Below are 19,160 nucleotides of genomic sequence, written 5' to 3'. Positions count from 1 at the left end.
TCTCTCTCTCTCTCTCTCTCTCTCTCTCTCTCTCTCTCTCTTTCTCTCTCTCTCTCTCTGCCCTTTCTTCACTAGGTGATAAAAGAAATTAGTTACATACGTACCTAGGAAAGGTGAAATCTTATGAAATAAGCTTAACAAGGGAGAGAAAAAGTGGTATTTATGGAGCTAAATATTTTAATTTTTCATTCCTTTCAAAGTAATTTTGTTTAGTGGATTTATAATGAGAGTAGACTGAGATTTATTACTAATGACTATGACACAGTGTAAGAGAAACCTGTGTGGTGGGGGCTTGTAATAAGAATGTAAGAACCCTTGTAAGTTATGCAGTTAGAAAAGATCAATGTAGAATAAGGCTATTGAACTATAGCTAAATTATTGTTACAGGATATATTGAAACCAATATTTTTTTATTATATCTCCAATTTTAATATTATTTAATCTTAACTTTTTGATTTTTCTTCCAGTCTCCATATGAGGGAGGTGTTTTTAATCTAGAACTCTTTCTTCCGGAAGAATATCCTATGTCAGCACCAAAAGTGAGATTTCTGACAAAAATATATCATCCAAATATAGATAAACTTGGCAGGATATGTCTAGATATTCTAAAAGGTAAGCGTTTATTTATTATTGTTGTTTTGTGCCAATATCAGAGTTTATTATTATTATTAGAGAAGTAAATTGGTAGAATCAGTAGCGTTAGACAAGACCCTTGTTCATCCATCAGGTTCTGATTCTAAGTCCATCCAAATTCAACTTCTGCAGGTGATATAATTGACTACTCCCTTCCCACAAAATGTCTAGACATGAACCTATGTGGTTTGCTGTTGATGTGTCTTCACAAAACTCCACTTTGGAGGTATTTTCTTCTAGGACTACTTTAACCCCTTAGTATTCAGATTACTGTCAAACCTCATGCTTATTTATTCATATGATTTTGAATTAATCATGCATTATATTGCAGTTTTGAGATTTTGATGATGTGACTATTTTTAGAATGATGTTTTAGGGTATGTGTGAGAGGCTGGATCTGGCTGGTTAGAATGTTTTGGCCAGATATGGTCATTTTGAATGCTATTCAGTTAAGAAAAAGGTAGGTTTTGTCCAGAGATATTGGTACTAATGTTGACTTTTGGCTTATCTTTGTGGCACACAATGGGAAACTGTTGAGTGCAATGGTACCTCGTACTTTCATACTCAACATTTACCCATATCCTATTTGGAGTGTAACTCTTTGCGAGAGAAGAGAAATAGTCAGTTAGACTAGAAGTGCAGGGCAGAAAACCCAGTAAAAACCACTTGAGGGCTTTCTGTCCAAAAGTGTTAAAACGAAACTAGACAGCAAAGGCAGCAATAACAACCACAGAGGCAGGCGTCAGGGGTGAATGAAGACTGTGTCAGCTGCTACTGTTATTTGCAGAGTACCACCAGTTGCAGTTCCATCGGTAGTTAGAGTGAAAGAAAAGACAGGTGGAATTGTCCTGGCCTCAGTGTCACCAGTACAGTGGGAAAGGTGGTGGGCGATGAAGTAGAGTACTGAGAACTCACAAATGCATAAGGCTAGCAAGTGGCTCTGTGTAGCGGTTAGAATTGTCTTGAGATAATGGAGTGGAAATGTAGCTTGGAGAAAGGTAGGAAACTGCTGTGGGGAGTACAAAAGGAAACGAATGGTCCTTGTTTAAAAAACAAACAGGCTGCTTGAAATCCTCTACAGAAAGGTATTTGACCTACAGTAATGAGAACTTGATGCAGATTAAGCTGAAGAGGAGCAAAAGCATATTTTGATTATTGAGAAGGTGATTAGTACATTGAACACTAATATGATACATTTTTGGTAAAAACCCTACACAAGAAGTCTGACAGCAGCTAAAGATGTGCTGTTGTGAAAAACTTTGAGAATCAGTCAAAACTAAGGATGTTGGCAGGCAAATTTGGTGAACCTAATTTGTAGAAGTTGGTTGGAGTGGTCAGTCTTGTGGGCGTTTTGATCGACCTACATAAATGCTTCTCACTCATATATAGGTAGGTAAACTATATTTATTTTCTGTACTAAACCTTTAACTTGTCTTAATATATTACATTGTTGCCACCCTTCCATTTGTTATATATATGGCATGACATTCTGCACTCCCCCTTTTTTGTAGGACATATTTTTGTATTGTGTGCTTGAGCTCTTGTGGCCAATGATGTTTGTTTAGTTGAAGGAGTAAGGATGTTTGTGACCCCCCACCTTCTTTTTTTTTTAGGTCTTCTCCAGGTTGATAGGGGGATTGGTTTGGTTTATGTTCAACTGAAAAATAGATTGATGCTTGTATGAAAAACATAAGCTGCAATAAAATTGACAAGAGCTGCACTTCTGGGAAAGATTGATTGGGAAACTTATTTAATGCAGAGTTCTGGGAGAGATATACAGATGAGAGCATGTTGTAGGTTTGGACAACAATAGTGAGCAGCTTGCTGGTTCAGAGGAGCAGAACACTATTTTAGTGAAAGTAAAAGTGTTAACAAAATGAAACACTACATCTGTGGGCTATTGGTTGTAGTGAGGTGAATCATTTATTTTACTTTTATATGTTAAAGTGGTTGGCATTATGATGGGCATCCAACCACAGAAACCATGTCAAAGCAGGCATTAGAGTTCAGTGCAATCTTCTGGCTCATCAGTTCCTGCCGAACTATCCAACCTTTGCTGGCATAGAAAGCAGATGTTAAATGATGATGAGGTAGTATGTTTATGTATATAGCAGCTGCAATGTTTTAGATATCTAATGTTCCACTTGTGCCTTATAGAGAGTCAGTAACTGTCTAGTTTTTGGAAATGCAAACTTGGTTTTGTATATTGAGTTACTATGAGAGATCATATGAGCTTTAACATGTGTATTGAGTTAGAGAGGGTATAGTGCAAGGATTCTACCTTGATATATTTGTGGTGATTGTATTTTTATAATGTCAAAGGAAATAAGATTATCATATCTCATAAAATTATTACTAGCTTTGAAGAATTTCTGATGGATTTTTCTTTAAATATTAACACTTTAGCATTCAGATTATTCTGTTAAATGCAGTGCTTGTTCTCATTGATTTGAGTTAATCACGCATTATTCTATAGCTTCAAGATTTTTATGATGGGGTAGTTTATTTTTAGAATGACATTGTAGGGTAGGTGTGTGTGTTGGTCAGGGCAGATCTGTCCAATCTGAATATAAAGCAAGTAGTATATTTTGGCTGCATAAGGCTGGTTTAAATGGTAAAGGATTAATGATGTGTTATATTAAATATAAACTCCTAGCAGCTTCGGTGTTTGTCACTGATCTATCAGTTAATAGTATTCATAACTTTGAAAATGCCAGATATAGTTTTGGACTGAAGCAATTAAGACTTGGGGATGATTTAAATTCAAATTTATACATGACTATAGGGCTTTCCTATAAGTAGGTTATCTCCCTTGGCTAGGCGGCGCTACATGTAGACAATTAAACTTCCGCAGACTATCCCCGCCATTGTTATTGTTTTACGTCTTATCATGGATATAAAGCAGCTTGATGATTCAGCTATCGAAGTACTTACTGTGCCTGAGTTAAAGAAATATTTAAGATTATATGGACAGTATGTTACTGGAAGAAAGGTGGACTTGATTGAAAGGTTGAAAGGTATAAAAATTCTGTCGATGAAGAATGTCAACAAAGTAAATTCACCGGATGATAAGTCTGAAGTATCGGACGATACTTCAGACAGGAATAAGCAGAAGCTTATATCTCCTCTTGGTGAAGTATTGCCCAATGTGCTTTCAGCAACCATTCACTGATTTGGCCATGAGCATGATGAGGTGTAGAAGAGACAGTCACACTATAAAGTCTAATAATTAGAGGAATATTAGATTCAATGATGTAAATTTATTATTTAATCAATCAAAAAAAACACGCACGCACGCACACGCACACACGCACGCACACACACACACACACACACACACACACACACACACAGAGAATGACCAGCAAAAGTGGACTCTATATGCTAGAAATAGATGCCGGAAGTTAAAGCAAGTCACTGAGCATGCGTACATGTCATACGGAAGAGTTCCAATCAGGGGTGGATAACAACCTTATAGGAACCCCCTATAGTCTATTACACATTTGAAACTAAATTTATAACACCATTAAATTTGTTAGACTTCATAAAAGTATATCCTTCTTTTAAGCTTTTTATTGATAATTTTCTCAACAATTTCAAGTACTTTAGGGAATATTTGGTTATTTTTCAGTTGAGCTAGACAGAATCTTGCACATTAGATTTGATATTTATTATTTAATTTTACACAATGAATAACAGGGTTGGCTTTTGGGGTCAAGTTTATCTTGTGTTCATCACTATTTTAGCCCATGTGTGTTTGTATGAATTTGGTTGCTGGCAATATTTCAAACATTCATTGTATTCACATAAGAGAAGTCATTCTTGATTGTATAATGGATGTAATAATATATTGTATATCAGACCATATGTAATTATAGCAGATGTTCTAGCAAAAACCATTGCTTTTTGTTTAAATTTTCTTGTTGTTTTATATTCATTTTTTCATGTTAGTGTGTTTGAAGTGGCTGTTACTTTTTTTTTTTTGTGAGGAACTGTATTACATTTGCATACCTTTCTGGTTGATATACTCACTCAGTTGTAACTATACGTAGGTACATCACAACAATAGTTGAAGTAAATTTAAGAGAAAATTGATTAGGTGTTTAATTAAATAAAATTCCTACAGTGTATTATGAACATACCTATTTAAAAAATTTTTAACATTTTCTTTATTTTCATTGACTATTGTTGGTTTACCAATCGACTGTTATTGTAGTACCAGCCATTCTCAGTTATTTTGTATGATTACTTTAAATGTTTCAGATAAATGGAGTCCAGCATTGCAGATTCGTACTGTTCTTCTGTCTATTCAAGCACTACTCAGTGCCCCAAACCCAGATGATCCCTTAGCAAATGATGTAGCAGAACAATGGAAACTAAATGAGGCAGCAGCAATTCAGAAAGGTGACTTAACCAAGTTCTTTATCAATATTGTCTTCAGATTTTTATGATCCATATGTGTGCATTATATTTTAATTTAATATGTTTATACATTTCTGGATGAGCCAATATATTGGAGAAAGAGTAGCTTTCTTTTCTTTAAGTAGTGGTAAAGACTGTTCAGTCCATTTGACTTCTTAGCAGTCGTGATAGACAGTTTACTACTGTAAGCAGTGACAGAATCCTATAATTGACTGGCACTTTATCTTGCATTGCTTGATTATAATTCAGTTGATAGCTTCTAGAGAGAAAATAACTACTACCAAATGGTATTATTATGCAAGATGCTTCAAGAACCGCACTAATTTGTACCTGAATTCTGGAATAAATTTTTTTTTTGATATCCTTTTCCTTCTTCACACTGTGAAATTAGTGATTATTTTAATTTTTGATTTTTAAAACATTTCAAAAGTACTTTAGTGTAGGAAATTTAAAATAATTATCTTATTGAAAAATCTTTTTTGTTTTTCAAACTTTGTTCAAGGTTAAGAGGTTGAATATAAAAATCAGTATTGAAATTAAGGTATCTTTTATTGTTTGCTTGTTTCACTCATTAGACTGGAGCACCATCTGGAGTGGTTTTAGTCAAACAAGTCAACTTAGGTTTTAAATTCTTAAGTCTAGTACTTATTCTATTGGTTTCTTTTGCTGAACTACAAGAGGATGTAAACAAACCAACATGGATTGTCAAGTGGTGTCTGTGGTAAATACAGACACAAATGCATGTTTGTGTGTCTATATGTATTCATACATGATCGACTTCCACACAGTTTCTGTCTACCAAATGCTCTCACAAATCATTTGTTGGCCAGGTATAGTAGAAGACACTTGCACAAGGCACAGAGATATTCATGAAAGACCAAATACAAAAATATAGTTACTTTAAAGAGAAACAATAGTTTAGTTGAGATAGTAAGGCTAATGATGTACATTAGTCCTGGAGTTGAAGTAATTCTGCTTAAATTACTAGTAGGCAGATAATCACTGAAGATTATTATTTAGAAAAGAAGTATTGTTTCATATAGTGTCAAGAACAACTTGTAGATTATCTGTTATGAAAGCAAAATATAAGTACATCAATTTCGTGGAACCTTTGGTTCCAGAACACTTCAGGATTACTGACTTTTTTCACAATAGGAGTGATCACGTCTAAATTAAGTATTGAATTTATTTATATAATTAGATGAAATACAAGTATCTATACATCAATATAAATGATACGAGTTTATTAATAGTGTACTATTAAACACAGCAGCCCAGTAAACCTAATCGGACCGCCACAGAAATTTAAAGTTCCTGCTCAAAAATTTGTGCAGATTATAAGAAGTTCTAGACCATCAGTGTCCAGTAAGTCGGTGTTGTATCCATATTTAAATGTTTGTATTCATGATGGAATTACGGTCTAGATATATTTTGAAACAAGGATGGCATTGAAATAAATTGTGTGTTCTGTTAGATACACATAAAGAAATTTTAAGTTTTGAATTTAAATATGTCTTATGTTGTTTAGTCATGATTTAGCAGCCAATATAATCAAATGTGAATGGCTGTATGTGGAATTATGTGAGCTGGTTAATTATTGTAATAATTGTAAGCTGCTACATTGAGTACTGTGGAAGATAGATATTAAAAAAAAAAAAAAAATTTGATCCTCTTATTTTATTGAAGAGTAGTATATTCTAAACCGAGGCTGCAATCTTATGATATTTGATGTTTCAGTTGCATTTCACCTTTGTATTTTCTGTATGTGTTATTTGTATGTTTTTAAATATATTGTATAAAGATTTTGGTGGATTCCTGGAGTTGCTCAATCTTATTTAATCCTAAATCCCATTCCAATCTTCATGCAGTCCTTTGTCATTACAGAGACAGTTGGATATGCTCTTTGTAACTTAGTTTAAAATGTCAAAGTTGTCTAACATGCCCATTGTTTTTTCAAGATATAGGAAGTAATTTAAGAGATTTGAGAGGTCTTGAATAGCTCTGAAATTGAAATGTTCAGTAGACTGCCAGTTAAAAAAATTTTCGCAAAGAATTTATAGTATTCAGTTATTGTCAAAATTCTTTAATTTATTGTGGATTTTATTGTATTTTTTCCTGTAGCTCGTGAATGGACTCAGCTTTATGCTCAGAATACTGTGTGAGCTGCAAAGAAATATCAGCTGATGTGGCAGCAAGAGACAGTAAAATGATGACGACAATGACACAAGACAGCAACGATGACTATAATATCACCAATTTGAAAACAAACAAAACACAACAAAACAAAACAAACAAACAAACAAACAAAAAAGTTCCGCCTGGTGTCACATCTGTCCAGGACTTTGAGCAATGGCTGTTGCTTTCTATAAATAGTATTTGGTTTTAGTCGGTAGGTCCTTCCTCCCACTTTCTTGGGCCTTGTGATATGTGCTGCATCCATATCCCTTATCCTTACCGACTGACAGATGGACCAGACAGTGCAGCATCAAACAGTGGACTTCTGCCCCTTCCCACGACACATCTATCAATTGGCTATTTGCCAAAGATGGCCTACACAAGTGGTCTGCTGACCACTTTAATTTCCACTATTACCACTGCTGGTTGCAACACAATTTTAAAAAATAAAAAAAAATAAAAAATAAGAACTATATATATATGTATATGTGTGTGTATGTATGTATGTATATATATATATATATATATATATATATATATATATAAAATTATATAGAAAAATCTATAATAAAATAATTTCAAAAAGAAATCAGGTTCCCCCCATCCTTTTTTTCTTTTTCTTATTTGTTTGTTTCCTCACAATTTTTGAAAGCAGATTTTGGAGAACCAACCAATGTTAATTAAACTGGTTGGTTATTGGATTTGAAAGAAATTATCTCCCATTTACTGTTTCTAAGCTGATATTGTAGTTTATAGAGTGAAAATTACACTCCTAATTCTCTACAGCTGATTTACTTGAAATAAAAACATCTAATTATTACTGCTAGCTAGTGTGGTTTCTCTCTTCACTCTCAGCTATTTCATTCCATAGATTAACAGGGGAGGGAAAATTGCGTAAATTATATTGAAAAGTATAATTTTAAAAAAAAATCTTATCACAAGTTATTTTAATACTCAATTATTAAATCAGTTTCACTCTTGTAGCTATTGCTCTAATTTTATATATATATATATATTTAAAAGCAAATATTCTCTAGTCATCATCATATAATCCATTCTTGGTTAAATTGTATTTCTATATATTTAAGTATTTAGGAATAACCCCCTTGGCCCTACTTTTTAATATTTGTGACTGAAAAAAATTTGTGGAGAGGTGAGCTGCTAATTGTTCTTATCAACATGAAGCTGTACTGTAATAGTCAATGTAGGTTTCTTCAATTCTGATGATTTAAACAAGGTGAGATATTTTGTTCCATCCAGCTGATTAAACCAGTATATAATTTGAATTTTGGTGTTCACAAAGAAAAAAAAAAAAAAGAAAAAAAATTAACAAATGATGCAACTTTGTTAGTTTTATTCTGTTTGAAGATGGCTTATTAACTGGCAAAAGCTGATTCTTTAAATTAAATCCATCATCAAACCCATCTCGTGTTACCTCTGCTTCTGTAAGAAACTTTTCATTTGTTTGTTAAACAGCTTTGATGAAATATTAAAACTGAATCCAACTTTGTTTAACATTGAGTTTTTAATTTAAGCTTCTACAACCTTCAATGTAGTTGGAAAAAAACAACTTTTTTTTTAATGATATTATTTGTTAGCTTTGTGTGCATATAAATTTCATTATTCTGTTTGATAAGTGAATAATTTCTTACACAGTCAATTGAATGCCACTTAAAAGTCGTCTTTTTACTAATTTTTGATCTTGTTTCGGTTTTTACTGTACAGGATGTGATTTGTCATAGAAAATCTTGTTCTTTAAGAGAACGAAAAAGGGAGAAATTTTAGCCTGTATTTTCTTAAAAAGCATGTGTTATCTGTTTTAAATTGTTCAGAGTTCAGTATGTTCAGACAAAGCTGTGAAAAATAGAATCTCTCAAATGACAACATACAAATACTGAATTCAATATAGAATAAAAAAACAAAATAAAACTATTATATTTTATGCTTTTATTTTGCAGATTATGAAATACTTTCGTATTTGACTTTTTTTAAAACTTACTGTTAGTATAGTGGTTAACAAAATTTCTTCAGAACTAAACTGAATCTAGTTCTGAAGTTTTTTGTGTTGAAATGATATTTTGTGCCCTTGAGTTGAGCATGTAATTACCATTTCTGATCTGACATAGACTACTTCTGGGGATTCAGAGGAAGGTCGTGACTGAGCCAAACATTGATTAAAGAATCAACAAAATTATCCATCATATCTCTGCTGTGATGAGGAGTTGGGGCCACTCGCAGCTTTTCTTCTCCTTGAGGAACTGTAGGATAGTTAATTGCTTGTACATAGATGTTGTGTTTGGACATCAGTTCATTACAAATGGTAGTTGCCATTTTTGGATCTCCTATCTGTATATGAAATAAAGAAATCCACCAAGTAGAGTTATTAAAGTGCATTATTAAAATTAGATTTAGAGAGAAAATTAATCTACCAATAACTTAGTTTTACATTAACTCAAAGTGTTTGAAAGACTTTTCATTAATAGGTGTTTTTTCTGTTACCAGCTTTTTGGTCAGAGTGAAACTTAAATTTCAAGACTATTATATATTATGATTAGGCACCTTGATCTTTCAGCTATAGTCAACCTATTTAAAAGATTTTAAAAATCTTGAGTAATAACTCAATTTTCATTCAGAATCAGACATCACTTATACCATGGTATTCAGCAACTGCTTATCTGGATCCTTTTTTTCTTTTTCCCCTCGCCTTTCATTTTAAAATTGGTTTCCTGAAATATTTAGTTTGAATGTTGTGAAACAAGATATTTTTATTTTTGCATTCAAGGTTATATATTCTTCTCATTGTACTGCAATCTTGTTACACACATTAACCTATCGTCTTTCCATGGTATGTGGATGCAGGCTCAGAGTAAGCTGAATAAATTGATCAGTGTTCCTAGACAATATATAAAACATAATTGAATACTTAAATTTGAATACTTAAATTCCTCTCTGAACCTGTGATAGTGGGAAAAGCATAAACGCTAGAGTCTAATCCCCCCTGTTCCCACATTCACTATATCCTTTGTAAGTGTAAATCTTAGAAAATTGAAAGGATTTTTACAGATGTTTTGCTTTAAATATTAGATACCAAGCATTTTATTGCTTGACTGGATTCTAAATTTTGTTTTTATACCTATACAATAAGCTTGTTTAAAAAAAAAAAAAAAAAAATCATAAATACTTTGCTTACATGTATGGGAATAATATGACTGGGACACTGCACTGCTGGGATACCAATTTCCAATAATCTATCTCTGAGATATTTGACATTAGCTTGGTGTTTTGATCTTAGCATTCTTCCTTCATCATTCCTGAGAATGCGAATAGCTGCAGTGGCACCAGCAAGTATTGTTGGTGGTAAAGATGTGGTGAAGATAAAACCTGATGCGTAGCTTCGAATCATATCAATAGCTTGTGCAGTACTAGCAACATAACCACCAATGTTACCAAAAGCTTTTCCTGTGTGATAGAATAGAAAGAATTTTGACTTTACATATGAAATATTTCTTTTAGATCAGAATACTGACATGAGGAAAGCAAAAAAAAAAAAAAAAAACTCAAAAAGTTTTTTTTTATATATATAACATTAGGCACGATGCCAAATTTTGGTGGTTGGGTATAAGAGATTAAATAATCTCCTAAAAGTATTTGAACTCTGGACAAGTTGGAGATAAACTTTCTCTGGGTTCGGGCATAGAAGTTAAATTCAAATTCATACAGCTTGGGGGTCTTTATAAGAAGTATACAAATCTGTTTGAAATCAGGAAATTAGCTTGTAATAAGATGGAAATATATAGAGAGCTAATTAGTTTGGGTTTAGAGATTAGTCATTAAAAAAAAAAAAAAATCAATTCAGGACCCCCCTCTCTTCTCTAGTAAACTGGAGTTTCCTTAGCTGGGCAGTTCCTTAAGATTTTTATAACCTTGATTCGAGAGAGAAAAACAGGCGGTTCATAAGATCATTAGTTACTTTTGTTTTCCCATTGCTCCCATTCATTAATTCATGTAAACCCACTGAATATGACATCAGTGAAAGCTTTTATTTTAAAGATTTTTGTTTTTCAGTCTTAATATAGGTTAGATCAGCTATATTTAGCACCTCATTTCAGCTAGTTATACAAAGCTGGTCAATCCAGTCCAACCAGCTGTTGTATTAGTTTTAACTGCAATGTAATTACTTCTCTACCATAGTTAATGAAATGTAGCCAACACCACCAACAGCAGATTGTCTTCAGTATTGTGTTGAAATTACTGTTCATTGAAGTAGTTATTTGAGACTCACAGATGGCTGCATTGATACAATGCCAGCATATTTACATCAACAGTTTATATCTCACCCTGACACTGCTTTGTCTTGGACTAGAATACTTTCAGAAATACATACCATGAGAAACAGGAAATATTAAAATGGAATTTATTTTTTTCCATGATGAGTTTATTCCCTTAAATTGATTTTTGTTACATTAATTTGGGCTCTCTAACTTTTTAAATGTACACTAGAAAACTCAACAAACAATGAATTATGGAACATTAATTTATGTTGATGGTTAAAATTCTCATTTAGAAATAGCTTAGGAAAATAATCTCAAGACTTTAGTTATCTTCAAGGCAGTGAGCTGGCTGAATTGTTAGCATGCCAAGCAAAATGCTTAATGGTATTTTGCCTGTCTTTACATTCTGAGTTCAAATTCTGCTGAGGTTGACTTGCCTTACATCTTTTTGGGGTCGATGTAATCTACTATCCCACCCCCACCCCCCTAAAAATTTCAGTAGTTACTGTGAGTTAATTGCACATTCATTGATTGTAAATAAGTCTCACTTTCATACAGATGGTGGCCTTTGCTTGCACTCAACCATGAAAGCGTGTCTGGGTTTTGTGGTATGTTGCACCATCTTTGTAAACAAAAGGTCATTCAGTGTTGTCTGTTTCCCATTCTCTCGGAAATGGGAGAGATTATTACCTTGCTTGGGAGCAAGTAAGGGTTGGTATGAGAAAGGTCCTACAGCTGTAGGAAACTCCAATCCAATGTAATCTCACCTGACATGTTCAAGCATTAAAATGATGATCAAATTACCTTCTCAGAGCTTTAAAGTAATTAGTCTCAGGTCAGCCTTGAAATAGCCAATACAGGTAAGCATGTATATCCTAGATTTATTATTCCAGACATAGCTAGCCTTTGCTTCGTTGAGCACTTCTCTGCAAATTGCCATGTAGTGAGACTGACTGCTCAGGTTTAAAGTTCATATCTTTCTTAGGTGGTTTATATTTCTGAGCAGGATACTTTATTCTACATTGTTTTAGTTCATCTAATTGCAGAGATACTAAATTATCAAGTGTTAATGACTGACAGATAATGAGCTACATCTGAGTTCATCAATGTAGAACTAAATTATTAAAAATAGTAAAGTTGGAGATAACAAATGTTGACACCCAAGAAATTTTTAATATACAATTAATGAAAAGTAGGATGCAATGTGGAGTAAATCTGATCATTGACAGCATAATGACAACTGTAATAGATGTTCATTGAGAAATAATGTCGCCAGACTAAAATGCAACTTTTTTTTAAGTTTCGTGGTTATCTCCCCTGCTTTTATTGGCGGGATTAATCACTTTTTTTTTTTCCCCTCTCAATTTGGATTGACATTGAAACAAAACAAATTATGGTTCTCTTTCTGTTTCAGGTACGTACCCATGGGTATCTTCTTTCTCTAAATAAAGGTCGAAAAATTAATTGTAGCCTAAAAGTTACATAATTGTTCTCCTTTTTGCAGTCCCTTGTTACTCTACCCATTGGATAGTTTGCTACTACTTTACTCAGTGATCTTTCTTATACATCACATTCTTTCAAAGCTGATTCTATTTATACTCAGATTTTCTTACAGCTCAACTGTGTACTGTCATGCATGGCAATACAATTGAACATGGGCAATCAATGCCCTCCTTTGGCAACCATGCAATATTGCACTTCATACACAAGTATCAGACGATTTTTCCTTCATTTGTCGCCAGCAAAGAGGTATTATGCTATTCATTTTCTTTCTTTAACTCTGTCATGGTTGTCACCCGTGCCAGTGGTGAGTAAGAAGCACCTTTCAATCAAGCCTCATGGAAGCCATAAGTGACCAAGATCTTTAGCGATATACTGTGCTTGAGAAGACTTGTTGACCCAAGTGAAATCATAGTTGTGGCCAATGCCTGTGTTGTGTAACTGGCACCAGTGGCATGTGAAAAGCACCCATTACACTCTTGGAGTGGTTGACATTAGAAAGAGCATCCAACTGTAGAGACCAGGCCAAATCAGATTGGAACCTGGTGCAGCTCTCCAACTTACCAGTTTCAGTCAAACCGTCTAACACATGCCAACATGGAAAGTAAATGCTAAATGATGATGATGGCTACTCTGTTTTTTGATCACCTCCACAATTGGTAACCAGTGTTGATCTCATTTTGGTGTTCTAGGGTGCCTTCCAGGTAGTTGAAAAAAAAGCAAACTAATTACATGGGCACTGTTACTCCTAACAGCATCCTGTATATCTGCTAAATATGAAATCCTTCTCTGACAACCTGCTTTTGACATCACTGCATCCCATGTACCGTCATCATTTAACATTGGATATACAGTAAGGACATTTTACCTGCACTTAACGTTCTGCATTGCACAAAGTCACTTCCTAGATGGAAGCAGAGTTTAAGGGAAGCAACTTTGTTAGACATGGAATTTGACTCAAGTTTTAACTATTATTCTTTTCTACTCAAGGCACAAGGTCCGAAATTTTGTGGGAGGAGGCTAGTCGATTAGATCGATTCCCAGTACACAACTCTTACTTAGTTTATCGACCCCGAAAGGATGAATGGCAAAGTCGACCTCGGCGGAATTTGAACTCAGAATGTAAAGACAGACGAAATACCGCTAAGCATTTCACCCGGCATGCTAACGTTTCTGCCAGCTTGCTGCCTTGTTTAACTATTATTACATTACTTGTTAGGGCAGTGAGCTGGCAAAACCATTAGCAAACCAGACAAAATTTCATCATCCATTTTAGCAACAGCCAAAGATGAAATAGTATACTGTTTAATTCTATTTTACTTATTAAATAAGATAAAATGTTGTTTAATACTTTAAGTGTTTCTTTGTCAATATTCTTTTACTGGTTTCAGTCACTGGATAGCAGCTATGATGGACTTTTGTTTTCAAAGAATTTAATCGGTTATATTAAATTCAATACATTGGTACTTAATTTACCAAGGAAAAAAAAAAGGGCCTCTATTTGGACATAAAATATTAGAATCCTATATCAAGAGGTTTTTTTGCTTGGCACATTGATTCTGTTATCCTCCACCAATATACAACCCCACCATCTATTTTTTTATTATTTCTTTTACCTGTTTCAGTCATTTGACTGTGGCCATGCTGGATCACTGCCTTTAAGGGTTTTTTAGTCGAAGAAATTGACTCAAGCACTTATTCTTTGTAAGCCTAGTACTTATTCCATTGGTTTCTTTTGCTGAACTGCCAAGTTATGGGGACATATAAACACCAATATCGGTTGTCTATTGATGGTGTGGGGTGGGGGCAAACACACACACACACACACACACACATATATATATACAACAGGGTCCTTTCAGTTTCTATCTACCAAATTCACTCACAAGGCTTTGGTTGGCCTGAGGCTATTAAAGAAGACACTGGCCCAAGGTGCCACACAGAGGGGCTGAATCTGGAACCATGTGGTTTGGAAGCAAGCTTCTTACCACACAGCCACGCCTGTGCCTGTATATATATTCGGAGGAGTTTCTGCAGTTATCTTCTACCAATTTTCTAAGACTTTGTTGACTTGAAGGTAAGGTAATAAACTTTTGCATAAAGTATCATGCAGTGAGAAGGAACCTAGAAATACTTGGTTGTGGAGTAAACTTCTTAGCTTTAAAGTCATGGCTGTGCTTTTAAGAATTTTAAGAGTTTTACATTGAGTTTACTGATTGTTGTGTTGACAATCTTTTATCTTTTGTTTCAATCATTGGACTGTGGCCATACTGGAGCACTATCACAAAAGGTTTTGGTCAAACAAACCAGCATCCAGTACTTAAGTATTAAAGTCTAGTACTTATTCTATTGGGCTCTTTTGCTGTACTGCTAAGTTACAGACAAATAAGTCAATACCAGTTGCCACACACATATACACAATGGGCTTCTTTTAGTTTTCATCTACAAAATCAAGTTACAAAACTTTGGTTGGCCTGGGGCTATAGTAGAAGAAACTTACCCAATGTGCCACACAGTGGAACTGAATCCATAACTGTGTGGCTGGGAAGCAAACTTCTTACTACACAGCCACACATTATTATCTACTACGGAATTATTTAACCTAAGCTCAACAATGCATGAATAAAAGCACAAAACCAGAAGACAACAACCTGATGAATGCACACTAGTGGTAAAACTATTTTGTTTTGAAGAATTACCTAAAGTCCCAGTGATTAAATCCATTTTATGCATGACGCCATCTCTTTCACCAATGCCAGCTCCATTCTCTCCATACAGACCAACTGCATGAACTTCATCCACAAATGTCAATGCTCCATATCTATGGGCAATATCACAGAGTTCCTCAAGAGGACACACAGCACCTGATGTAGAAATAAAATAAGACAACATTGTATAAAAGAAAATATAAAGTTCATTCTTAATGCAATTTAGTTTTTATATTGTATTGGATGGCTGCTCTTTTCTCATTCTGAACATGTAGACATAATTCATTACATTGTTGGTATAAATGAGAAAGTTTTAATCCTAGTTACACTCTCCAAAGTCAGCAATTTGACTTTTGACACAGGGCAGTATTGTTTCAAATGAGCAAGGCACTGTTAATTCTGCACAAAACCCATTTTGTATGAAACACTTTTGCACAGAAAATATTTAGTTTTTCTTCTACATAAGAACTAAATGAGCAAAAAAAAAACAACCAAAAAACAAAACTGAGACGTTCATAATTACTGACTGAAAAGTTGAAGGCTTCATTTTGCGATATTTAAAATAAATCTTTTGTTAATAATAATAATAATAATAATCTTTTCTATGTATGCATGACATGTAAAAATGAGCTAACTCCATATTTTATCTCTTTCATTTATCATTTCAATAAATTTTAATAGTTCTGATTGCCTGTCTGTTTCTCTGTATGTGTCAGTCTATGATGCCAAAACGCCTGTACTCAGTTAACCTATTCCATCAAGATTGGTAGTTGAAAACAGGAATAAAATGGAACTCATGTCTTGCAGTAGGAAACAGTCCATTAAGGACAAAGTATACAGTAGCAGTTACCATGAAAGAAACTCTCATCTCAGCCTTTTGGTGCAAAATGCACTCTTGTTTAAATTGCTAGTGGGGAGTTTTATCTCCCACAGTATAGTTTGTTCTAACAGAACATCCATGTTTAAGTGTGGATAAATATTACTTCTCGGTACTAATATTGATTCTGTTGCTAATAAATATTTTTTAGCAAGCTTACAACAGAGTATACTCTACTAAACGCACCCAGGGGGTCAGAAGGTAGCATAAAAAAAAGACAAAGTAGTAGTTGGTTGAGCAAACCTATGATTAAAAGCATTCCAGCAGTTAAACCATCCCATTTTTGGGAGATGGTATCTAGAATTATCTTTTCTAATGTGTCTGTTTCCTTTTAAGATGATGAGATGCAACTGAGATTTGGCTGCTGTTTCTAATTTGTAGGAGCTCAATCATTGCTTAGTTATGGAAAGTTTTTATAAAATAAGAAGAAATTTTTGATATATAAGTCAAAGGAAGTGGCCTTAACCTTAGACTATGACCTTGATGACTGGTCAGATTGATTCATTGATACTAGGGTTTGAACAATTGCAGATCAGGGACTGTGAGAAAAACATGGGTAGATGAAGAGTAAGTTCATGTGATCAGTTCTGAAATAATGTAAGTTCACAATAACTGTTTCTTAATAAAGAGTAATGAGAAAAAAAAGGGAAACAAGAAAAGCATACCACTCATTGAATGTACAGTCTCGAAGGCCACAATTTTGGGAATGCCTGGATCAGCCTTCCTGAGTAATTGTTCAAGATGGAGAGGATCATTATGGTTGAAAATATGCTTTGGTGCTCTACTATTGAGGATACCCTGTATCATAGAAGCATGATTACCAGCATCAGAGAAAAGTTGGACGCCTAAAACAGAAAGAAAAAAACAAGTCATATATACATACTCTTCCTTTTGACTCTTTTACTCATATATATATATATATATCATGGACTCTCTTGTTGTTAGACAACGTATGAAGGTTTGGCAATTTCTTGCTGAACAACCACACAGATGATTTGTTTATATTGATCAAACTTTTGTCTTCTCATAAGCTCACTCCCTCCATCAAATCAATATTACCTGTACAGGTGCACTGTGTGCCACATGTCAGATGACGAAATGATTGCAGAACAATGTGAAATGAAGTGCTTTGCTCAAGAACAACACAATGCCTGGTCTGTGAATTGAAACCATGGCTTTGGATAAAAGAAAATACAGGAGGATCAGTTAATTACTATTTTATTGAACATATTCCCTTTCTGATTCACACACTTACTGCAGTGGTCCTTCAGTTTTTCTAAGCCCCATAAAAGGACTCAAAAGGTTGGACCTCCAACCAGGCCTTTCACAATACTCTTAAAGCCATGAACTTTGCAGCATTCCTTCATATCTGTCTATGAATGTGTGTGAGTGTGTGAAAATATGTTATAGGGTAAGCACAATCAATTAGTTAAATAAATACTCCTTATATAGGTAACATAGACATGATCAGACATGCTCTCTTTGTGAGTAGTTTTTTGGTTGTGAAGAAGATATGTAAAGTGTCTAGAGAGGATTGAATTGTATGGTGTGCAGCAATGAGATTTTGCAGGAAAGTCTGAGTATAAGAAAGTTGTTAAGGAAATGTCTGAGCATTAAAATTACACAAAATAACAATGTAAAATGTCTTCAAAATCCCAGAGCATTTAAACATCATGGTCAATAATGATATGAAAGTCCACTTAGAATTTCAGAGATTAGGACCCAGTTTCATAGATAAAATGAAAGCTAAAACCCTCCTTGGTAACACTACTAGAAAAAAATTGTTAATTATTCCCAAAAGTTACAATATAGAATATGACATAAAAAAGGGGAGTGCAAAATGTCAAGCTATATATATAATATATGGAAAGGTGGCAAAAATTTAATATATTAGGTCCTCATATTTTTTTCCCCGCACCATCCTTTGCAGTGCAGAGCTGCAGAGTCAATACATAAAACCTTCAGCTGAAACTTCTCAGTTTATGGCACCTCAACTCCTATTTGTAATTAGACTAATAAATAATACATTTCTTATATTTGACTGAAAGCATACAGTTATTTAGCCAGTGAATCATTGGGCTATTTTTAGCACCCTAATGTATTTAAGTTTTGATTTAACCCTTTGATGTTTAAAACGACCATATCAAGCTCAGATATTCTAGCTGTTTTATATTCAAATAGACTAGATCTGGCCTTTCCCACCTATCCTACAAAGTCATGCCAAAAATAGATAATAATACAATAGAAATCTTAAAGCTATGAGATAATCCAGGAGTAATTAAAAAAATGTGGATAAATAAGCATTACAGTTGACAGAATACCTGAATGCTAAAGGGTTAAATGCTATAAGCACTATAATTGTAACTTGTTAATATTATGTATTAAAGTTACTAACAATTAAGCAAAAAATAGAACTTAGAAATACAGATTTCTATCTAAAGAGTTAAGAATATGAAAGTAATAAACTGGAAATCTAAAAATACTACAAAAGAAAAAAAAAGAACAGCTTTAGTTTAACTAACTTAAAAATTGCAAAGCACATCAAAGTTAAAACTAAAAGACTGGACATTCAGT

At 33.8% G+C, this 19,160-nt stretch overlaps 2 protein-coding genes across 6 annotated transcripts in view; one reads left to right on the top strand and one right to left on the bottom strand.

The window, feature by feature from the left end:
• Positions 1-8,739, top strand: part of LOC106877211 (ubiquitin-conjugating enzyme E2 N) — a 43,778-nt gene extending 35,039 nt beyond the window's left edge. For both annotated transcript variants that reach the window (XM_014926063.2, XM_014926064.2), the window contains exons 3-5: positions 468-612; positions 4,897-5,037; positions 7,177-8,739. In XM_014926063.2, the coding sequence (XP_014781549.1) occupies positions 468-612; positions 4,897-5,037; positions 7,177-7,217 (327 nt within the window). In that variant the 3' untranslated portion in view covers positions 7,218-8,739. The remainder of the gene's footprint in view (positions 1-467; positions 613-4,896; positions 5,038-7,176) is intronic.
• A 423-nt stretch (positions 8,740-9,162) lies between these two features.
• LOC106877209 (5-aminolevulinate synthase, non-specific, mitochondrial) overlaps positions 9,163-19,160 on the bottom strand; it is a 112,360-nt gene continuing 102,362 nt past the window's right edge. For all 4 annotated transcript variants that reach the window (XM_014926060.2, XM_014926061.2, XM_014926059.2 and 1 more), the window contains 4 exons: positions 17,252-17,431; positions 15,701-15,865; positions 10,421-10,689; positions 9,163-9,576 (listed from right to left, as the gene is read on the bottom strand). In XM_014926060.2, coding sequence (XP_014781546.1) covers positions 9,358-9,576; positions 10,421-10,689; positions 15,701-15,865; positions 17,252-17,431 — 833 coding nt within the window. In that variant the 3' untranslated portion in view covers positions 9,163-9,357. The remainder of the gene's footprint in view (positions 9,577-10,420; positions 10,690-15,700; positions 15,866-17,251; positions 17,432-19,160) is intronic.

Source organism: Octopus bimaculoides, chromosome 6, assembly GCF_001194135.2.
Source record: "Octopus bimaculoides isolate UCB-OBI-ISO-001 chromosome 6, ASM119413v2, whole genome shotgun sequence".
Taxonomy (NCBI): Eukaryota; Metazoa; Mollusca; class Cephalopoda; order Octopoda; family Octopodidae; genus Octopus; species Octopus bimaculoides.
Note: the sequence above shows the minus strand (reverse complement) of the source record. Positions and strands in the feature narration are given on the sequence as shown.